Genomic DNA, 23,221 nt, shown 5'->3' with positions numbered 1-23,221 from the left:
AATCCTGACGTTGAACTTAAATCCTGGATTTTTTTTTTTTTAATATTGAACAATTCCCAAACAGGCTGAATATTATGAAGTTGGAACAGTTTGAATCAGATGGAAAATGTGGGAATTGTGGAACTTTGAAGAATGTACCATTGCAATAATCAAAATAACAGAGGAAATTACCAATGCAATAGATGGTAAAGAATGTGCGGCCGCAGTATTCATGGACTTAACAAAAGCATTTGACACAATTAATCATGATATTTTAATACGAAAATTAGAACGATATGGCATCAGAGGTTTGGTCTTGAACTGGGTAAGAAGCTATTTAACCAACAGGAAGCAATATGTAAAGATGGGTGAAAATATGTCAACACGGCTAGATATATCTTGTGGTGTACCCCGGGATCAATACTGGGACCAAGATTGTTTAATCTTTATATAAAACACATTTGTAAAGTTACAAAAGACCTAAAGTTAGTTTTATTTGCAGACGACACAACTGCTTTCTGTTCAGGAGAGAACACACAGAAGATAATACAAATAATAACAGAAGAAATGAACAAATTAAAAAGATGGTTTGATAAAAACAGACTATCTTTGAATCTCAGTAAAACTAAAATATTGCTATTTGGTAACAGTAGAAAAGAGCATCATACACAAATACAAATAGACGGAGTAGACATTGAAAGGGTAAAAAAAACAAGATTTTTGGGTGTATTAATAGATGATCAAATGAACTGGAAATCTCATATACAAAACATACAACATAAAGTGGCAAAAAACATTTCAATAATGAATAAAGCAAAATACGTCCTGGGCCAAAAATCACTTCATATTCTCTACTGCTCGCTAGTGTTACCATATCTGAGTTATTGTGTAGAAATATGGGGAAATAACTACAAATGTGCGCTACATTCGTTAACCGTGTTACAAAAAAGATCAGTTAAAATAATACATAATGTTTGATATAGAGAACATACAAACCCTTTATTTATAAGGTCAAAAATATTAAAGTTCGGTGATTTGGTAAAATTGCAAACAGCTAAAATGATGTACAAAGCAAACTATAACCTGCTACCAAAGAATGTACAACAATTCTTCTCAACTAAAGAGGAGAAATATAACCTTAGAGGAAAAAATAATTGTAAACATTTGTATGCACGTACAACACTTAGAACCTTTAGCATAGCAGTATGTGGAATTAAATTATGGAATGGATTAAGTAAAGAAGTTAAACATTGTACTGATATGATCCAGTTTAAGAGGTTGTTCAAAATAATAGTGCTTACAAAGTACAAAGAAGAAGAATTATGAGAAATACGTTTAACCTTATTGAAAGTAAGATATTCTTCATCTCAGTATGTTAATAATGACTGAATTAATTAATTATATATTACAAAACAGTTGTGTATACTAATTCACAGATGTTATTTTATTATATAAAAAGGTCAGTAAATGATTCTATATAATTGTAAACGCTCTGAAGTGGGAAAGGGGTAGGATTAAATAAGCTTTGCTTCTTCCTACTCCTTTTCGGACATGATGTAAAGTGAAATGATATGACATTGTGTGATGTATTATACTGTAAGTGTGTTCATGTTCGAAATAAACTAAAAGAAAGAAAAAAAGAAAATCCTGGATTTCTTTTTTTTTACTTGGAAAAAGGTTCGTTTTTTCCAGGATGGTGGAATGTGTTGAAGGTGGAATGGTATGAATAGGTTGAAGCATATGGAAATGGTGGAAGTTTGAAAAATGGCCAATTCATTTTAAATGGGGAAAATGTCCCGGAAAACCGGGAATTCTGGGAATGTTTGGAATTTGTCAAGGGAAAGCCCGCGATTCCCGATAGGCTGAATCGGATGAAAAATGTGGACGGGAGAGCACGCCAAAATCTGGAGAAGAAGTAGAGGAATAATAATACATCGATAAATTTTGGTGAAGAAAACCATATGTGTGAGACAGAGACTTGCTACTTGTCACGTGACCGAGTGGAGCATCATTTTTTGGGGGGGTCCATTTTGGAGGAACGCGAGTGAGCGCCAGGTAGCCCAGGAAGATGACCAAACTGCAGTTTTTAAACGTTTTCTTGACCGAACGACTCATGCTCGCTGCACAGGAGATCTACAAGTCCGTGGAAGACACGGTCTTGGAGTACCAGGAGGAAATAGCCATTAGGGAGCGAGAGAACGACCATCTGAGGCGAAGGCTGCGAGATGCTGGCATTGAAATATGGCCAGGTCAGCTGTACTCTAAACTCACCTTGGAACGCCTGACCTTTTATTTCATCCATCAAAATGAGAAGTAATCTGTGTCTGCTGGTTGCCAAAACAGTCAAATATCGAACAGAACAACCAAAACAAGCACTCTCAGTCAAGGGAGCGTTAGCCGCTAGTTAGCAGCAACTGTTATTGTGATACTGCTAGCTTATTAGCAACCTTTGTTCGTTAGCTTTATTAGCCTAGCATAAGGGGTACACTTGTAGCATTAATTGATCACATTTTGACGTCGTCTTCACGGAAGAACATTAAAGCGTAATTAAATGCAGACATTTTAGAGCGTGTCCTTATAGTCTCGTTCTGCAGTAGTCTACAGCAGGGATTCCTAACCTTTTTGACTTCGGGGCCCAACATTTCCACTACAGAGGAGCCCGCGGCCCACTCAAATTTTGACAGTGACTCAATTAGTATTCTTACGCTTGATTTGTAATCGTATACAATAATAATAAATAACGTACTTGCAGTTTACAAACTTGTCACATGGTATGAAAGCATGTGTTAATGATCAAGGCTTGTGTCAGGCTGATTACAAAAATTAAAAACTAATCAAATTACACTGCAAAAAAGGGATTTATAGAAACTGATGAAAGATCACTTTACACACTACTACACAGTGCAAAAAAATAACTAACTAAATTAGTAATAACAATAATATTATATGTTTCTTAATTAAATATCCATCCATCCATCCATTTTCTACCGCTTGTCCCTTACGGGGTGACAGGGGGTGCTGGAGCCTATCCCAGCTGCACACGGGCGGAAGCGGGGTACACCCTGGACAAGTCGCCACCTCATCGCAGGGCCATCACAGATTATAGACTTAAAAACTGATAATTTTGTGTGTGTGCTAAAATGCAGGTGTGAAGCCCAGGGGCCAGATGTGGCCCGACACTTCATTTTATTTGGCCCTCGAAATCCTGGAAATAATATGTATCAATAAAGTACTCTAACTTGTCTTACTAAATGTATTCTTTCTTTCTATGTTGGCAAAAAAAAAAATACATGTACTCCATGCAATCACAAATGTTGTTAACTTAAATATTGTCTAGTTATGCAAAAATATAATATCAAACATTCAAACCATTTTTTAAATAGAAATAAATACTAATAATAATGATTTCAAAGCAAGTTATCCATCAAATTGTGCAATGTAAAAGTAGCAATAGATTCAAAGGTAAAATTGTAAAATGTACTGTGTTTTTTTACAGCATTTTTTTTTAAATGAAAAAAAACTACTTTTTTACTGTAATAAACTGTGGTGCCGTTTTGGCATTTGCAGTAATACGCCGAACTATAGAGTTGTTGATATGCGGTAAAAAAACAAAAAAAACAAACTGGCAGCTCTGGTGCCAACATTTTACTGTAAAAATGCAATTTTTTTATTTACAGTAAAAAACAAATGTACATTTTACAGTAAAATTATGGCAACTGAGCTGCCCTTCCCCCCCCATAAAAACAGCAGTACTGTTTTTCCATTCACAGTAATATACACTAAATTTTGAGGTGAAATTATTGCAACTTAGCATATTTTTTTTACATTTTAGTTAAAAAAAAAATCTACTAATAAAATGCATACAAAATTGTGTAATAATAGTGTTCACTGTTAAAATCGGCCCTCTGGGGCCAAACATAACTGTGATGTGGCCCTCAGTGAAAACGACTTTGACGCCTGTCAAATAAATACATTCTAATTAAATTAATAATAAATCATCATAATCATGATCTGTTTCTTAAATTAACTGCCAATAAAATTTAAGTGTAAATAAAAATACAGCTTCACTAATTTAGTCACATTCTTTGCGCTTAAAGAAACTTCTCTATGACTTCAGCTCCCAACTTCTTCTGTTTGTTTGATATTGTCATTACTGCCAAAAGTGGTGGAAAAGTGTATTACAACTGAGTGCCACTGCGGCCCATACAGACCACAGCTGAGAACATATTTTTAGTGGCCCTGTTGGGAGCGCCAACAGTGGGCCCTGGGCCTATGGTGAAAAACACTGGTCTACGGTGTCTATGAATGTTCTCATTTATCCAGTAGTGTTGCAGATACTCTTATTTAGCTAATAAATTAAATACATTTTTAACCTCAGGGTAGGTTTTCTTTTTTACATACTTGCATTAATTCACGCTTAACTGTTAAACTTGTCTCATTTGTTTTCCTTGTCTTCAGTACTGTATCACGATAGAAGTGTTTTATATCGGTCGGTATCGATAATTATTGATATTTTTTATGACTTATCAAAATAAGGACCAGGAGAAAAGTATAGTAAATTTAAACACGTTTTTTCAAATGTAACCTTCCTCGGGTATCAAGGCAGAAAGGAAAGGAAATGTCAACACAAGCATTGAAAACACTCAAACTACGTACACACAATTCTAAAATCACATTGAACATTTAACAATAAACTCTTAGAATTAAGGTTAAAAGAAAGGAATATGTAAGAAATGTTTAATAAAGTGTAACAAAATAGTGGAAAGTGTGAAAATTTAAAGGCCTACTGAAACCTACTACTACAGACCACGCAGTCTGATAGTTTATATATCAATGATGAAATCTTAACAATGCAACACATGCCAATACGGCCGGGTTAACTTCTAAAGTGCTATTTAAAATTTCCCGCTAAACTTCCGGTTGAAAACGTCTATGTGTGATGACGTATGCGCGTGACGTCAATCGTTCAAAAAACGGAAGTATTCGGACGCCATTGAATCCAATAAAAAAAAGCTCTGTTTTCATCTCAAAATTCCACAGTATTCTGGACATCTGTGTTGGTGAATCTTTTGCAATTTGTTTAATGAACAATGAAGACTGCAAAGAAGAAAGTTGTAGGTGGGATCGGTGTATTAGCGGCTGGCTGCAGCAACACAAACAGGAGGACTTTGAGGTGGATAGTAGACGCGCTATCCGACGCTAGCCGCCGACCGCATCGGTGATCGGGTGAAGTCCTTTGTCGTACCGTTGATCGCTGCAACGCAGGTGAGCACGGGTGTTGATGAGCAGATGAGGGCTGGCTGCCGTAGGTGGATAGCTAATGTTTTTAGCATAGCTCTGTGAGGTCCCGTTGCTAAGTTAGCTTCAATGGCGTCGTTAGCAACAGCATTGTTAACCTTCGCCAGGCTGGAAAGCATTAACCGTGTATTTACAGGTCCATGGTTTAATAGTATTGTTGATTTTCTGTCTATCCTTCCAGTCAGGGGTTTATTTATTTTGTTTCTATCTGCAGTTAAGCCCGATGCTATCACGTTAGCTCCGTAGCTAAAGTGTTTCACCGATGTATTGTCGTGGAGATAAAAGTCACTGTGAATGTCCATTTCGCGTTCTCGACTCTCATTTTCAAGAGGATATAGTATCCGAGGTGGTTTAAAATACAAATCCGTGATCTACAATAGAAAAAGGAGAGCGTGTGGAATCCAATGAGCCAGCTTGTACCTAAGTTACGGTCAGAGCGAAAAAAGATGCGTCCTGCACTGCACTCTAGTCCTTCACTCTCACGTTCCTCATCCACAAATCTTTCATCCTCGCTCAAATTAATGGGGTAATCGTCGCTTTCTCGGTCCGAATCGCTCTCGCTGCATTGAAAACAATGGGGAAATGTGAGGAGCCTTTCAACCTTTGACGTCACGCTACTTCCGGTACAGGCAAGGCTTTTTTTATCAGCGACCAAAAGTTGCGAACTTTATCGTCGATGTTCTCTAGTAAATCCTTTCAGCAAAAATATGGCAATATCGCGAAATTATCAAGTATGACACATAGAATGGATCTGCTATCCCCGTTTAAATACAAACATTTCATTTCAGTAGGCCTTTAAACATAAAAAAACCTGAGAATAACTACTTTTTGCAGGATTAGTTCCAGGAACTTCCAAGGTCTGTGTAACGTTGCGTTATTCTTATTTAAGTATGGAAATGCATTACCAGTATGCAGTAAATATTATTTAGATATTATTGGATCAAATTACTAGTATTTTACAGTCGCACATTTGTTATATTTTGTTATTTATTTTATTTATACAGTCCTGCACTCTAGTTCCTACCTGTTGTTTCCATGTACCCGAATAGGTATCAGACAAGGGTTGAAAAAAAAAGAAGATGTGAGCGCGGCTACGGACTACAGTTCGTTGTAAAAAAATTCAATAAACTGCCTCCCTGTGTAGGTAACTTTTCCTGTTTTATCGACCATTTCTGCGCTCTGTGCAGCACTCATTTTTACTTTCTCTTCTCACACCATGCAGAGAATCAACAGCAAGACAGCAAGATGGCGCAACCAAATCTGATACTGTTACGTGATTGGCTGTTAGCGTGTCCTTCCCATTGCTCACTAATCACTTCCGTTTCGCTCCGTTAACCAGGGAGTGAGTGCCTTTGTTCATGCAACCAACCTGATTTCTGATTTGATTTCTTCCGACCAAAAAAGATATATTTATCAAATGTGTTATCGAACGCATTTTTTTTTTGATATCGATTACGTGTCTTTTGTGATATATTTTGATATCGTTTTATCGACCCACTCCTAACACATTGGGCCTAAAACCACCCAAAACCCCAAAAATCGGTGTAGGACAAATGTAGGTTTGCAGCTATCAATAATTATTTTATTGTATACATTTGGATTTGTTGTGCTCATTAAACGATTAATTGAAGCAACAAAATACGAATATAATTTTTTTTTCTAATCGATAAACCCTGGAACAATTTAAATTTTTAATACTGTAAAAATGCCTGTTAAAAAAAAACTTGGGTGAAAATGTAAAATGTATAATTCAAAGACTTCAAAACCAGGCAAGGCCCCAAGCTGTTACAATTTATTACCTCCAGTATGTCCAGTACACAACAAAATAAAGTGGCTTATTCTGAAAAGCATTTTTTCCCCACCAATAAGAAGTCGGTGTCACGTTTCATTGCCTGTTAACTTTTGCTTTCAGTTAGTTATAAAGTCATTCTTTTTAGAAAGACAAAGAAAAAGCAAAACATCAAGCAAGTTTATTTAGTGAGCACAATTCGCACACAAAGCAGTTCAAAGTGCTTCACAGAAAATTACAAGAAGGCAAAATTAAAAATAAAATAATCATAATTATAATTATAAAAAAACAGTTATAATTCAAAATAAAATCAAAGAGTGTAAGTACAGTATTTTCAGTTGTCATATGCACAATTAAATAAAAGTGTTTTCAGCCTGGATTTGAACATTGCCAACATTGAAGCCTGTCTCACATCTTCAGGAAGGCTATTCCAGATTTTAGCAGCATAAAACTGAAACGCAGCCTCAGCATGTTTGGTCCTGATTCTGGGAACCAGCAGGAGACCACGGTCTGAGGTTCTCAGAGCCCGAGATGGTTCATATGGTTCTAACATGTCAGTGATGTACTTTGGCACAAGACCGTGAAAAGACTTGTACACAAGCAGAGCTGTTTTAAAGTCTATTCTCTGAGCGACAGGAAGCGAGTGCAGTGACCTTAGCGCTGGACTAATATGGTCGTATTTCCTGTTTCTAGTCAGGCCTCGAGCAGCAGCATTCTGGATGTACTGCACCTGGTTTAGCGAGCCCAGTGAGAAGGCCATTCCAGCAGTCTAACCTGCTGTAGACAAAGGCATGCATTACTCTTTCTAGTCTGTCAGTTTTAGTTTTTATATGTGCTGAACTGAGGTGGAAAGTTAGGTTGTAAATTCAAATTGTGCGACTTAGTGTTCATTTGTATGAAGCGCAATGTGTTTGTGTGCAGGAAAAGTCATTAGCCCATTCTCAAATCTACACATTCAACGGTGAATAGTTTGCTCAACACGGACGTCTGGTTTCATCCTCAGACCGTCCATCAATGGCGCTGCTCGCAGAGCAGGATGGCGAGCATCCCCGGCGTGAGTGGAGTCCCAGCATGGGGCACGAAGAGCGCATCCCGATCCACATCAAGGACAAGCGAGATCTGCGGACCAACCAAGTAGACGAGCAGCTCCGCGACCACGGTTCCTGCAGTGCGTCAGAAAACATGTTCTCCCCCCAGCATGTCGCTAACGAGTACACGCAGGACGGCCCTCACGCGTCCAACCACCCCCAGAGTCAAGACGCGGAGAACAGGGAGCGGGATCCGAACTCTCGCGGCCCCGCAAGGCACGTGAAGGCGGAGACTGGAGGGGTTCACAGGGGCCCCACATCCTCCAATACCCCCCAGCCCCTTGCGCCAGTCAACCCCAATTGCTCAAATGAGAACATTGACATCATCGGGGTGGAGAATGGCGGGCAGATGATCGGCGCTAAGGCCAACGGACCCGTGGCAAACCGAGGACAGGCGTCTCAAATGCGCAACCAAGCAGACTGCCCCCATCAGAAATCCCCCCCGCAAGACCACATATCGTCCTTCTGCTGCAAGGTATGCGGCGAAGCGTTTAGTCACGTGGGACACCTACACGTGCACGTGCAGGTCCACACACGGGCAAAACCTTACCGCTGCGGCGTCTGCGGGAAGTGCTGCAGCTCCTCCGGCCGACTCCAGGAGCACCAGCGGAGCCACACGGGGGAAAAACCCTTCAGGTGCCAGATCTGTGGGAAAGGCTTCACCCAGATGGCGCACCTCAAAGTACACATGAGGATCCACACGGGGGAGAAGCCATATAGCTGCCCGGTGTGCGGCAAGTGCTTCAGCCGCTCCGACAAAATCAAAAGGCATCTCCAGACGCACACGCGTGAGGGGTCCTACTTCTCGGGGCAATGACGCTCCAGTGTGTTGGTGAATCATTATCATAAGGAAAACTTTCAAACACAACAAATGCCATTTTATACAAGCTTCTTTCTTCTCCCAAAACCTGGAAGTCTGAAACAGTTTTCAAAACAAGCAATAGAAATAATGTATTCCCGTAATGTACTATGTCTCCCACACATGCCTTGAAACGTGGAATGACTATGTGGTTTTGATCGGCCATAGAGAAGGTGAACAGTCTTAAGAGATTAAGGCCTCGTTCACACTGCAGGTCAATTCCCATTTGTTTTCCCCCCACATGCGACCTGTATCGGATTTTTCTATGTCCATGTGAACAGTGCGATTCCGAATGTTCTCATTTCCGACCCAGGACCCCTTTGTGTGTGGAAATAAATCGGATATAAGAGCGATGTGTTGTCAATGTAGGGTTGTACGGTATACCGGTATTAGTATAGTACCGCGATTCTAATGAATCATATTCAGTACTATACCGCCTCTAAAAAGTACCGGAACCCCGCCCGTGTCATTGCTGGTTTTACGAGCAGAGAAGCATGTTCGGCAACGCACAATCACGGAGTACTTACAAGCAAACACAGTGTGTAGACAGAAAAGGGAGAATGGACACATTTGACCTAAAAACTAACAATAAAGGTGAAGCTATTACACTGAAACACCCTCAGGAAGAGGTGCTTTAAGACATGGCTAGTTCGCTAGCGGCTAAAGTCCATCCGCAGGCTGCAGTGTTCTAACTACTTGTAAATCACTAATCCTCGCCTCCATGGCGACAAATACAAGTATCATCCTTGCAGGACGAAGAATAGCTAAACATGCTTCACTACACACCGTAGGAGGATACAATAGCTCACCTGCGTCACAATGTAAACAAACGCCATGGGTGGATCTGCACCCTGAAATCAACTGTAATCATACCTAGTATAGGAGCGTATCTAGTCGATACTAATATGATTATGTCGATATTTTTTAGCATCACAAATTTTTTTTCGTTTAAAAAAAAATGCATATTATGTTTATAAACTCAGGAAATATGTCCCTGGACACATGAGGACTTAAATTATGACCAATGTATGATCCTGTAACTACTTGGTATCGGATCGATACCTAAATTTGTGGTATCATCAAAAACTAATGTAAAGCATCCAAACAACAGAAGAATAAGTGATTATTACATTTTAACAGAAGTGTAGATAGAGCATGTTAAAAGAGAAAGTAAGCAGATATTAAAAGTAAATGAACAAGTAGATTAATAATTCATTTTCTACCACTTGTCCTTAATAATTTTGACAAAATAACAGAATGAGAAATGACACAATATGTTACTGCATACATCAGCAGCTAAATTAAGAGCCTTTGTTTCCTTACTTGCTACTAAAAGACAAGTTCTCTTGTATGTTTTTTATTTAGAAAAGTATCGAAATACATTTTGGTACCGGTACCAAAACATTGGTATCGGGACAACGTCAATGTCGCATTCATCCAACCAGATTGTCATCAAAAAGCTTCAGAATAGTTCGCCAAAATAGACGGTTACAAAATAGTTTAAAACGGGTCAGAAAACAGGGGAAAATAAAATGTTTTAGGAACCAAAGTGAAAGTTCCAGCACTCCTGTCTACGACTGCTCGCCCACTTCCCGTAAAACCGGCAAAATACTTGTCCTCTTCCTTCCTAATCTTCTACGCACAATAATTCGCTTTAGAAAATGCTGACTTTGATTGCACAAAATCCTTGAAATTGCCACAGAAGTGCCAGTACTGAGACCGACTAGAGGCGAAGCCATGTTTACTTCCATAAACACTGCAGTGCGTGCGATGTCATGACATCATGACGTCACGTCCGCCTGCGGGTCGGGTTAGAAATCACATAAATAGATCGCATATGACAAAAAATCCGAATTGGTCATCAGACCCTGCAGTGTGAACGTAGTCTAATTGTTATTTTTCCAACAATGACGTAAACACGGGGATAAAAATCAAGTAACTGTTACAGTGGAGAGTTCTGTCGGGTTGTGACTGTAGTGTCTGATGGAATGCACTACTTGGCTGCTGCCAGCAGAGGCACTGTTGAGTCTGTCTCAACCAGTTGCTGTCCAAAGAAGCCATTGTCATATACTGTATTCCAGGGGTTCTTAACCTTTTTGATCTCGGGGCCCAACTTTTTCACTATAGAGGGGCCAGCGCAATTATTAACACTGAATTAGTAATCTTACTCTTGTTTTTATCATATTCAATAATTATATCTAACTTACTCAGAGCTATAAACACCTTATAGCCTCAATGCGTACTTTAGGGAAACATGCTTTCCATAACCTTCATAGTTTGTTTTCTTGATAACTGCACATCATCAAAGTTGAAATTGCACTTTTAACGTGTCCACTTGTGTGCCGCCTATTGCAGGCGCCGTGCGGAAAATATGTCTGCATATTTAAAATTCTGGGCAATCCATGCGGTTCGGATAGTATGCTTTTTTAGTAGTTACACTCATTGAACAATTAATGGAAGCAACGGAATATAAAACTAAAAGTTTTTCTTTCAAATGAATGTATAGCCCTATTGTCATAGCAAAGGTCTGCGTGGGAAATGACATAGATGCTGTCTTCTCCAGACCTCAGACTGGTTGAAACCAGCGAGTACGGGGTTGGTGTCCAACATGGCGCCCAGTAGTCACGTGAGGAGCTTTTGACCAATCAGAGAGTATGGGCAGACAATCTCCTAAATCAGTGTTTCTTAACCATAGGCTTCGCTCCCTTGAGATCCGCCAAAAATATGTGTTTCTCAGCTGTGGCCGGTACGGGCCGCAGAAGTACAAATAATTGTAATACACTTTCTCACCACCTGTGGCAGTAATGACAATACCAAGCAAACAGAAGAAGTCTGGAGCTAAAGTCATAAAAAAGTTTCTTAAGCGCAAAAATTATGACTCAAATGGTGAAGCTGTATTTTCAGAATCAGAATCAGAATCAGCTTTATTGTCATTACGCAGGGTAACAAGATTTCATTTGCACTTTAATTGTATAGACAGTCTGGTTACAAAACATAACTATTATTAATTTAGTTTATTTGTTTTAACACATCATCATTGTATGTAAATGTATTTTTCGTCAGTAGTATTTTTATAATCAATCTGACCTAAGCCTAAGATTTATGTGATTAACACATGCTTTCATATTATTTGGCAAGGTTGTAAACTTTAAGTAGGTATAATTATTGATTACAATTAAAATCAAGAGTGAAAATATTAGAATGGGCCGTGGGCCCTCTGTGTAGTGGGAAAAATCGGGCCCCAAGGTCAAAAAGGTTGAGAACCCCCTGTTCTAAATAACTGGTCAAAAGCCCTTTATGTGACTAGAGGGCTGCCAAGAGGACACCAGCTCTTAAAACCCAGTATTATAAATGGTCTCTATACACGGCTCAGGTTGAGACTGAAACAACAGCACCTCCGCTGGTTGCAGCAAGGAACACACTCCATTTTGCGAGAAAACTCCAATGAAAATCTGTTTAATCTGATGAATAATGAAGAGTATTATTATGACAAACCACTCCACTCTTGTGAAATAATGAGGTACTCTGTAAGATACCACTTATAGTTATGTATTGGTCATACCTTTATCTGTCCTTTTTATTATGACATGCACTCTATAGTAGTACCACTATTAGGGCCTTTACGTTTACACCCCACACATTTCAATACATGATTGACACCTGTGTCTCAAATTAGCTGATGGTTGCATTCTTGACATAGATGCTCATGACCTGGGCCTGCAGTTGTAAATATACCAAGTCAGTATTTGACCATGTAATCTGTAGAACATGTCAGTTTGCACTTTAAAATACAAACAAAACATGTGAATCATGTCTTGGGAGTGTTTTAGCCCAGATATTCATTTTGATGAATTTAGTTGGAAACCATACACTTGGTAATTGGACTAATATTCAATAAAATAAGAGTAACCCTACTGTAGTACAACAGTCACAAACATGTACTACTTTGTAAATATGGTCCAGTCATGCAAGCAGTGTGTTGAACAATAAAACACGGATACAGTATAATTTGCAACACAATGTTTTCAGGACATTATTTAATAGTAATCGATATGAGAACGTTTTCTACCAATAACTAACGTTTTGTGTCACATAATGATTTCAAGATTTTCCACATCCTTAGTCTGACTTCTTCACTGCACTTTTGTTTCTTGATTGTGCACAAGTGTGTGATCATTGCATATTAAATGCAATATTTAATAAAGTAGTTAGTGAGTAGTCATTACGTTACAAAATGTACCGATGGTAGTTAACTGCATGTGCATTGTTGCACCTTAACACGTGACAACATCTCACTCATGTTTCCAAACTTATGAATTTGTATCTGCAATAACAAGTACTCACCACCAGGTAGAGTACTTTTCATCAGTCAAACTGAGCATTTTTATTACTTTTTTGTTTGCCCGTTGACTTGAAACAATACATATTCATGAATTTATAAGTGAAATCTGTTCAAAATAATTATATTTGATCATTTTATTGTAGCCCTTAATCCAGGGGTTCTTAACCTTTTTGACCATGGACCAAACTTTTCTACAGAGGGCAAATATTTCCACTGAATCAGTCATTTTACCTTAAATTTTAATGGTCTTCAAAAATGATATCTAACCTACTTAATGTTTACAACATTGTCAAATTAAATGAAATCATGTGTTAATCACAACGATTAGTATTTGTTTAACACAGGTCAGGCTGATCAGAAAAATAAGTACTGACCAAATATACTGCAAGGGACTCATGAATAACTGACAAAATAATGAATATGTTTCCTAACTAAACTGTCAATAAAATTCATGTGCAAATACAAAATGCAGCTTCACCACTGTAGTCTTAATTTTTGCCCTTAGGAACATTTCTATGACTTTAGCTCCAGACTTCTTCTGTTTGTTTGAGATTGTCATTACCGCCACAAGTGGTGTAAAAGTGTATTACAACTGAGTACCACAGCTGTGTGGGTACGGTAAGTATTCAGACCCCTTTAAATTGTTCACTCTTTGTTTAATTGCAGCCATTTGCTAAAATCTAAAAAGTTCATTTTATTTCTCATTATTGTACACTCAACACTCCATCTTGACAAACAGAAATGGAAACATTTTTGCGAATGTATTAAAAATAAAACAAATCACATGTACATAAGTATTGACAGCCTTTGCTCAATTCTTTGTTGATGCACCTTTGGCAGCAATTACAGTGTGACACAAGTTTGGCCCATTCGTCTTTACATCGCCTCTCAAGCTCCATCAGGTTGGACGGGGAGCATTGGTTTTCATCCAGGGTGTTTCTGTACATTGCTACATTCATCTTTCCCTCTATCCTGACTAGTCTCCGCTGAAAAGCATCCCCACAGCATGATGCTGCCGCCACCATGCTTCACTGTAGGGATGCTATTGGCCTGGTTTCCTCCAAACATTCACGCCAAAGACTTCAATCTTTGTCTCATCAGACCGGAGAATTTTGTTTCTCATGGTCTGAGAGTCTTTCAGGTGCATTTTGGCAAACTTTTTTACTAAGAAATGTCTTCCGTCTGGCCACTCTATCATGCAGGCCTGATTGGTGGATTTCTGCCGAGATGGTTGTCCTTCTGGAAGGTTCTCTTCTCTTTCACAGAGGAATGCTGTAGCTCTGACAGAGTGACCATTAGGGATGATGTTTGATAAGAAATTATCGAGTTTGAGCCTATTATCGAATCCTCTTATCAAACCGATTCCTTATCGATTTTCTTATCGAGTCCAGATAGGTTGTTGTATATGGAAAAAAACACAATATTTGGTTTAACAAAACCTCTGTCATGACTGGGTTCTTGGGTCTTGTTTCTCCAGAAGGCAACGGAAAGTTGGCGCGAGCCAGACGTGAGTTTGAATACATGATTTATTGTTTAACACTAATAAACTACAAAAAAAGGAAGCAAACAAATGGCACGCACAAAGGCGGAAATACAACTTGACTAAGAAACAAAAGACATGCACGTTGGCACAAAAACTATGAACAAAGAAACAACAACACTAACTGTGGTCTTAATAAACAAAACTTACTTGGCATGAAAAAACAGGAAAAAGAGCAGCATGGATCATCAGAGTGTGAATGTGTGAGGACGCCAGGACGAACAACAGAAACAGACAGATTTAAATAGTGACGTGATCAGTGAAAACAGGTGCGTGACAAGACAGGTGAACAGGTGCGTGACATGACAATGTGAACCAGGTGAAACTAATGGTTGCTATGGTGACAAATAAAAGTGCACAAAAAGTCCAAAACCAAATCTGAACATGACTAAAACAAAACAATCACAGACATGACAACCTCACTTTTATTATATAAGAAAAAAATAAAATCTAATAAATAAATAAATATTGACAGTTACCCCCCTAAAAAAAATAAAAATAAATATTGACTGTTGTTACCCAAAGTATATTAAGTGGGATTTTTCAGAAAAACAAATATATACAGTAACACAAAAACAACCTGTCTCTGCGATCACTATAGGTGTATAAATAATACTATAGTGTTAAATAAAATCAGTCCCTTGGGCACAAAACTGAAAATAATACAGCTCTCCAAAAAGTGCACTTCTGCTGCTATTTGACATAACTCTTTGTTATGATGCTTTGACATTTTTGCACTTTATTTCTTTATTGAAAGAAAAATATATATGAAGAGAAAAGCTGTTTGCAAATGTGGTTACAATGCTAAAAAATGAAAAGTTAAAGCCAAAAAAAGAAATACACTTTATTGAGTTAACATTATTTCTTTATAGGGGGAACGATGTGATGTTATGAGCCAGGAATATAACAACTAGGTAGTGCTAGGTAGTAGCATGCTAGGTAGTGACCTAGCATGCAACGGGAGTGACGAGCATGCGCGGTAGCCCCGAAAAGTGTTGTTGCATGTCTCCACCCGGCAGCTAAGAATGAGGTTATGAGCACGCTGTGAAAGTAAACGTCAAGAACTCAGCCAACACGCCTTGTCTGCATTATTTATAATTAGACAGACAACACATATACAGTGTGATTGTGTTTTGTTTACAAGGAAAGAAAAACAAAAGTTAAAAAAGGGAGATGTCATATATGTTGTATATATATGTATGTGCTGCGGTTGCTTTAAGAACGTTGCGACAGCTGCCGTAAAGGAGGTGCGTTGCTAGCCTGGTTGCTATGTTTCCGGTAGGTCGTAAAAGTGTTCGTCATGTGTTTGTACCCTGCTCAAATCTCTCAGTAAAGTTATTCATTGGATTATACCTTTTGTTTTGAACTTTATTACACCTTGGAGCGCTTTTTCTGGTGCATTGTTTTTCCTGCTTTCCCTATCTGCTCCTAATGACTGAGCTATGTGACGTCATTTCGTGTGATATCCCACGGGGCATTTCTGGTCGGGACGGGATTGGTCCCAGGGATTCGAATAAAGAAGCAACTCTTTTTCTTTACTACCCACACAGCAAAAACACTCCGCGGCGGATCCCCCGCGGAGGTATTGCGCTTTCCGGAACGGAACTGCGAAACGGACCCGCATCGGCGTCCACTTGCTCTCAGGAACGTATCCGCCGTGGCGGCGGGTAGCGGATCCGCCGTGGCGGCGCGCTGCATCCGCTCCGCACCCATGATCAAAGCCTTATTTCCGCTGCGGGTGCGCCGTGACGGCGCGCTGCATCCGCTCCGCACCCATGATCAAAGCCTTATTTCCGCGGCGGGTGCGCCGTGACGGCGCGCTGCATCCGCTCCGCACCCATGATCAAAGCCTAACCTCCCGCCGCGGACCAGCAACGGACTCATAAAAACCCTGGCTCATCTGGCCGTTTTGGACCCCTTTATCTTATTTTCAAAATCCCTTCTGTTCTTGCTGTAGGATAAAATAGGAAACTAAAAAATTCACTAAGCCCTACTACAGCAATATAGGCTTACATATGCATTGCCTTGTATTTTTAAACTAACAATATTGTCAATAGGCAGAAACAGAAAATGGTCAATTCACTCTATAAAGTAAATATATATAATATATATTTAAAAAGTAAATATACGTATTTAATCTATTAGGCTACAACTTCAAGGAAACGCTGCTCCATGCACAGCTAACATATCAGAAAATGAATAACTGGTGAATGACAAGAAGTCCAATAAAAGGTTGTTTATTTATACATATACATCTCTATTCCTCCTGAGGAGGTGGAAGCAGGACTCGTCTCCTCGTTGCCCGATCCCCCGCCAAGTTGAACCACCTGATGGCGTGTTTGGTGACCTCAGCGTCCGTGGCTGACCTTGTCAACACATTTTTACTCACAGCACCTGTAATCAAACAAGATTACAAGACAGATACGTTTATGTTTATGGTATGTAGCATCCAAAGCCAAGTATGCTTACACAATACAAAATATGTGATAGGTATTAAGGAGATTACATTTGAAAAAAAAACATGACTTAAAGTTACTGGAGGTGGTTAAAATAAGGTGCGTAAACTATGAATTTGTGATCAGGGTATAGGTGTGCAAGACATCCAAAATCCATCCATAATGTTTAAACAATATCGTTATTTGGTTCCTTGATCAGAGTACTTGTTTGGCTCTGTTGGATGACGGCGGCGGGGGGTTGGGGGTGGGGGGCATAAATAAATATCCATAACCCAACTTTGGGAGGTTGACATTGTTTTCTTATTATATTTGTACTATCATTCTATGTTTGTATTCGTGTAGGCCAGGGGTGTCCAAAGTGCGGCCCGGGGGCCATTTGCGGCCTGCAGGTCATTTTTTAACGGCCCCAGGGCACATTTTTAAAAAATACGATCGAAATAAATAAAAATCATTAAAAGTGGTATTTAAAGAGCAAACAGGTGAAATGTAACAAGAAAATGTAGCAATGTTTACTCTAATCACACAAAGCTGCCATGTAGGCTGTTTCTTTCTTTAAAAAATAATAATGAATCAAAATCAATGTCATTATGAATTATTGACCTATTCAAGGCTTAAGAAGTTTACCTTCGCAATCAGCTGGTCTTGGTTGTGCTTAATAGTTTCCAGCAGGCTAAGGATCTGGATTACCTCAGGCGCTGTTGACAAACAGCAGTATAAAATTAACATGTTTCAGTGTTTATCCTCATTACTCATAATCCTGACATTAGCTATTGACCTTAGTTAATGACAATAGTTATTGACAAAGTTTGAAGAAAATATGTGATTGCTTGTGAATTTGAATTTTTTCCAAAATTTGTGGCACAGAATGACCATCCGGTATTTGCTCACCAGAGCAGGAAATGTTGTCGGCCATTCTTCCCCCTCTGTCTTCCTGTCCAGGCTCCTCTGTCTGCCACATGTTGAGGGGTGCTGGTGAGGGGGGTTGAGGGAGTCGAGGAGGGACTGCCGTTCCTAGTGAGGTGGGCATTGTGAGAGAGCCATCAGTTAACCATGACTGGTAATACCCAAGGGGCCTATCTATACACTAATATTTCAGAGATCAGTCCCTACCTTGTGTAACTCTCTGCATGTTTAATGCAGGGGCTGGTGAAGGCATATGAATGCGTCCTTCCCCATGGTGAGGTGCTAAGGGAGATAAACTGGTATTAAATGGTTGTGATCTGTTAACCATGGTTACTGGATGCTGAGATATTATTTCAGAGATCAGTCTTTACCTAGAAAGTTATCTCCAGTTGAGGAGTCGAGTTGACAAGTACTCATGACTCTTGCTGGCACTCGGCGAGACGGTGGAGCTGGGAGAAGGGATACAAGGAGAGGGGAATATCTTTAGCACTAAGAATGTTAACCATATCTTTAATATTAATGTGGTGGTTTCGTTTTTTCGATGTTAAGAGATTATTCCTTACTCTGCCTGTGCAATTGGCTTGCCAACCCCAGAGATGCGAGGTCACCATTTCCCGGGTCTTCTTCGCTATCATCCGAGTCCCTGAGACGATGGCTGTTGGGTAACCATATCATTAGGATTATTGCAATACCAAAATTGCCAAATATACATATAGTACAAGCATCTCTGGTCTATTTTTGAATGCTACCGGAAATAACCTTCCTATTACTGTAGAAACATGACAAAAACAAGACGGAACACACTTACACTGGCTTCCTGTTCCTTTTTTCTGGCAGCTCCTCATTCTCTGCCTCAGATTGCAAATCCCAACTCCATGTTCCTCAGTTATGTGACACAGGAGGAAATAGTTACAATCGTGAAAAATGTTTAAATCTAAGACTTCAACTGATTGTAACGGAATTGATATGGAAACGATAAAAAAGGTTATTGAAGAGATCTCAGGACCATTGATGTATATTAGTAACCTATCATTTCAAACAGGTAAATTTCCAAACATAATGAAAATAGCTAAATTTGCACCAATTTATAAGACTGGAGACAAACATCAATTTACAAATTATAGACCTGTTTCTTTACTTCCACAATTTTCTAAAATCATTGAAAAACTGTTCAATAACAGATTAGAGAGTTTCATAAATAAAAATAGAATACTCGAAGAGAACCAATATGGATACAGAGCTAATGTTTCAACTTCAATGGCTTTAATTGAAATTACAGAAGAAATTACCAATGCAATAGATAGTAAAAAATGTGCGGCAGCAGTTTTTTTGGATCCAACTAAAGCATTTGACACAATTAATCACAATATTTTAATCAAAAAACTAGAACGATATGGCATCAGAGGGTTAGTCTTAAACTGGATAAGAAGTTATCTAACGAACAGGAAACAATACGTGAAGCTAGACGAACACACGTCTACAACGCTAAATATATCCTGTGGTGTACCTTAGGGATCAATATAGGACCTCAGTTATTCAATGTCTAGATAAATGACATTTGTAAAGTTACAAAAGATTTAAAGTTAGTATTATTTGTGGATGATACAACAGCGTTTTGTTAAGGAGAGAACACACAGAAGATAATACAAATAATAACAGAAGAAATTAACAAATTAAAAAGATGGTTTGACAAAAACAGACTATCTTTGAATCTCAGTAAAACTAAAATAATGCTATTTGGTAACAGTAGAAGAGAAAGTCAAACACAAATACAAATAAACGGAATAGAAATTGAAAGAGTAAATGAAACCAAATTTCTAGGTATAATGACTGATGATAAATTGAACTGGAAATCTCAAGTAAAAAATATACAACATAAAGTAGCAAGAAACACGTCAATAATGAATAAAGCAAAACATGTTCTAGACAAAAAATCCCTTCATATTCTCTACTGTTCACTAGTGTTACATATCTGAGTTATTGTGTAGAAATATGGGGAAATAATTACAAAAGTACACTTCATTCATTAACGGTGTTACAAAAAAGATCAGTTAGAATAATATATAATGTTGGATATAGACAACACACAAATCCTTTATTTATTGAATCAAAGATACTGAAATTCCACGACATAGTGAATTTGCAAACAGCTAAAATTATAAACAAAGCAAACTATAACCTGCTACCCAAGAATATACAACAATTCTTCTCAAAAAAAGAGGAGAAAAATAATCTTAGAGAGAAATGTAATTTAAAACATTTGTACGCACGTACAACACTTAAGACCTTCAGTATATCAGTATGTGGAATTAAATTATGGAATGGATTAAGCAAAGCAATCAAACAATGTACTAATATGATCAATTATTCATGCTTACATGTGGAAATAATAATAATAATAGTAAATAGAATAATAATAATAAAAAAGGTAAATAAGGCATAAAATAGTCTCTAATAAATTAATTAAATAAAAAACAGTACATAAAATATATACATCAGCAAATAACAAAAATAAAAATCAAGAAAAAGGATCCTTAATATGTGCAGCAATTTTTCCCACTCACATCACCTCATTTTATATTTTTTTCTACAATTAACTATGCCAAAAAACACATAGACATACCTTTTTTTTTGGAATGGAAACAAAAACAGGGCGTCACACACAGCTAGTCCACAGTAAACAGGATCTCGAGCTCCACTAAAGAACAAAAAAAGAAATAATACACACTCATATTAATAGCAAAGAACGGCTGTTTCCACTCCGTTAACGTTACGTTGTTGACTAACGAAGTAACGTTAGCGACCTGGGCCTAAACAACACTGACAATAAAGTAATACGCTTTCGTTTCAAGCAGTTGGAAATATGTGGAATATCGTAGCATGTAACCTACACACATTCACAGCCTCTAACAAAAGATAGCCTAAGTTAACTGTATTGAACTTTTTACTCACCGGCTTCACGCGGGAAACTTTCAAACTCTGGAGTCGGGGTCCCCCGGAACACAAAACACAGATAAAAGACAATTTTACAATAGCACGGCGAAAAAATGACCGTCGTTGTGTGTTTTTTTTTACGATTAACACTCTTTTCCACTTTTCTTCGCTCGGGCCTCACCTACCGCATGCAGCCATTTTGAATTTTCTGGATACGTGACGTCAGACGCACGTCCCCATGCAAAGCATTCTGGGAGGCGGCGCTGGAAATAGCCTTTTTTTACAGAATATAAAGTTTTACTGCTAGTCCTAATATCAAACAACGTCATTACAATCATACATAAATGATGATGGAAACACAAAGGCCGATCTTTACTGCGAATGTAGCAATAAATCAATAAATCTATACTTACGTTCGTGTTCCAGCAAAGAAAGTCCAGAAATGATGATCTTGGCTCATGCGCGTACACGCTAGTAGGCGCGTCCATGTCTGCGGGTGCAGACATTGGTCGGCTCAGCGCGCGTAGGCGGAGCCTATAACTCTAGGCGGCGCGCGCCGGTTTAGTTTGTCGCGTCCGCGTATGCGAATCAGACACGAGTCCGCTCAGGATCAGCTGTCTGACCGTACAATTTTCAGAGGCGGAGCTGTATCCTCTAGGCGGAACCAAAACGAATGTGACAGTAACGCGAGTTGGGCGACTTGAATGCGGATCCGTATAGGAGTCTTCTGCTGTGTGGGTATAGTGGTCTCGATAACTGGTACCGGTTCTCGAAAAAGGATTTGAGTCCGAGGACTCTGTTCTTTTCTTATCGAACAACCGGGAAAACCGGTTTCGAGTATCATCCCTAGTGACCATCGAGTTTTTGGCCACAAGCATACTTGCCAACCCTCACGATTTTCCCGGGAGACTCCCGAATTTCAGTGCCCCTCCCGAAAATCTCCCGGGGCAACCATTCTCCAGAATTTCTCCCGATTTCCACCCGGACAACAATATTGGGGGCGTGCCTTAAAGGCACTGCCTTTAGCGTCCTCTCTCACCTGAAAAAGAGACTATTATATATGTCTCCGTTATCCATAGGTTTATCTATAACCCATAAAGTAGGCAGGCACGGAGCTATTTCTCAGCGTGTGTTTATTCCAGCCGGCACGTTAATACACTGACACACAACATCCGGATTCCCATCATGCATTGCTTCAAAACTACGGCAAGTAGTAATGTCCAAAAACATAACAGAGACGAAGCAGAAGAACGAAGAAGAACGAAGAAGAGACATGCGACGACGAGTAAGAAGAAGAAGTACGCTTGCAAGTTCCAAAATGATTGAAAAAAATAATTTCAGATCATCCAGGACAGCTCGAAGGGGAAGGAGTATGCTGCCTGCAAATGTTGTAGATCAGACTTCTCCATTGAACACGGTGGCCGAACGGATATACTCATTCCGATATACCCCCCCCCATCTCCCGAATTCGGAGGTCTCAAGGTTGGCAAGTATGGTCACAAGTACTGACCAAAGGGTCTAAATACTTTGTAGTTTTACATTTTTAATACATTTGAAAAAAAAATCTACATTTGTCAAGACGGGGTGCTGAGCGGACATTAATGAGAAATAAAATGAACTTTTTTGATTTTAACAAATGGCTAAAAGTGAAATAGACAAAGAGTGAAATATTTAAAGGGATCTGATTTCTTTCCGTACCCAGTGTATTTGTTGGTGGCCCTTCAGGGGGCGATCGCGGCCCAACAATGACCTTAAGCTTAAGAAACACTGACCAATTTGTATAATGATATAATAATTAGAAAAAAAGTGCTCAGTTACATGTCATTAAATGAAGACGCCTTTCCTATTCAACACGCTTCAGTGAGTTGTCTCATCTCATCTCGCCTCTCTGGGTGCAGACAGCAAATGAAGACCAGCTATTGAAAATGTGCAGTGATTCGAGGAGAACAATCTCTCACATTTGAACTCAGCACATGTGCTTCAGAATAGTTGCATCATTTAGGCAGAAGAGACACGTTGCTGGTTGTAGCATC

At 38.9% G+C, this 23,221-nt stretch overlaps 1 protein-coding gene across 8 annotated transcripts; it reads left to right on the top strand.

Moving 5' to 3' along the window:
* Positions 1-1,786: 1,786 nt before the first annotated feature.
* On the top strand, positions 1,787-14,173 carry LOC133654403 (zinc finger protein 572-like). 8 transcript variants are annotated; one of them, XM_062054739.1, is made up of 6 exons: positions 1,787-2,034; positions 2,108-2,228; positions 6,327-6,417; positions 6,500-6,619; positions 7,760-7,855; positions 8,070-14,173. In XM_062054739.1, exon 6 carries the CDS (start codon positions 8,081-8,083, stop codon positions 8,969-8,971), a length of 891 nt encoding a protein of 296 aa, XP_061910723.1. In that variant the 5' UTR covers positions 1,787-2,034; positions 2,108-2,228; positions 6,327-6,417; positions 6,500-6,619; positions 7,760-7,855; positions 8,070-8,080; the 3' UTR covers positions 8,972-14,173. The 8 variants fall into 8 exon arrangements, with proteins under 8 accessions (XP_061910723.1, XP_061910722.1, XP_061910727.1 ...); XM_062054738.1 differs by having other exon boundaries at positions 6,327-6,421; XM_062054743.1 differs by lacking the exon at positions 6,327-6,417.
* The last annotated feature ends 9,048 nt before the right edge of the window (positions 14,174-23,221 follow it).

The sequence above is a fragment of the Entelurus aequoreus genome, linkage group LG01 (assembly GCF_033978785.1).
Source record: "Entelurus aequoreus isolate RoL-2023_Sb linkage group LG01, RoL_Eaeq_v1.1, whole genome shotgun sequence".
NCBI classification, from domain to species: domain Eukaryota; kingdom Metazoa; phylum Chordata; class Actinopteri; order Syngnathiformes; family Syngnathidae; genus Entelurus; species Entelurus aequoreus.
Note: the sequence above shows the minus strand (reverse complement) of the source record. Positions and strands in the feature narration are given on the sequence as shown.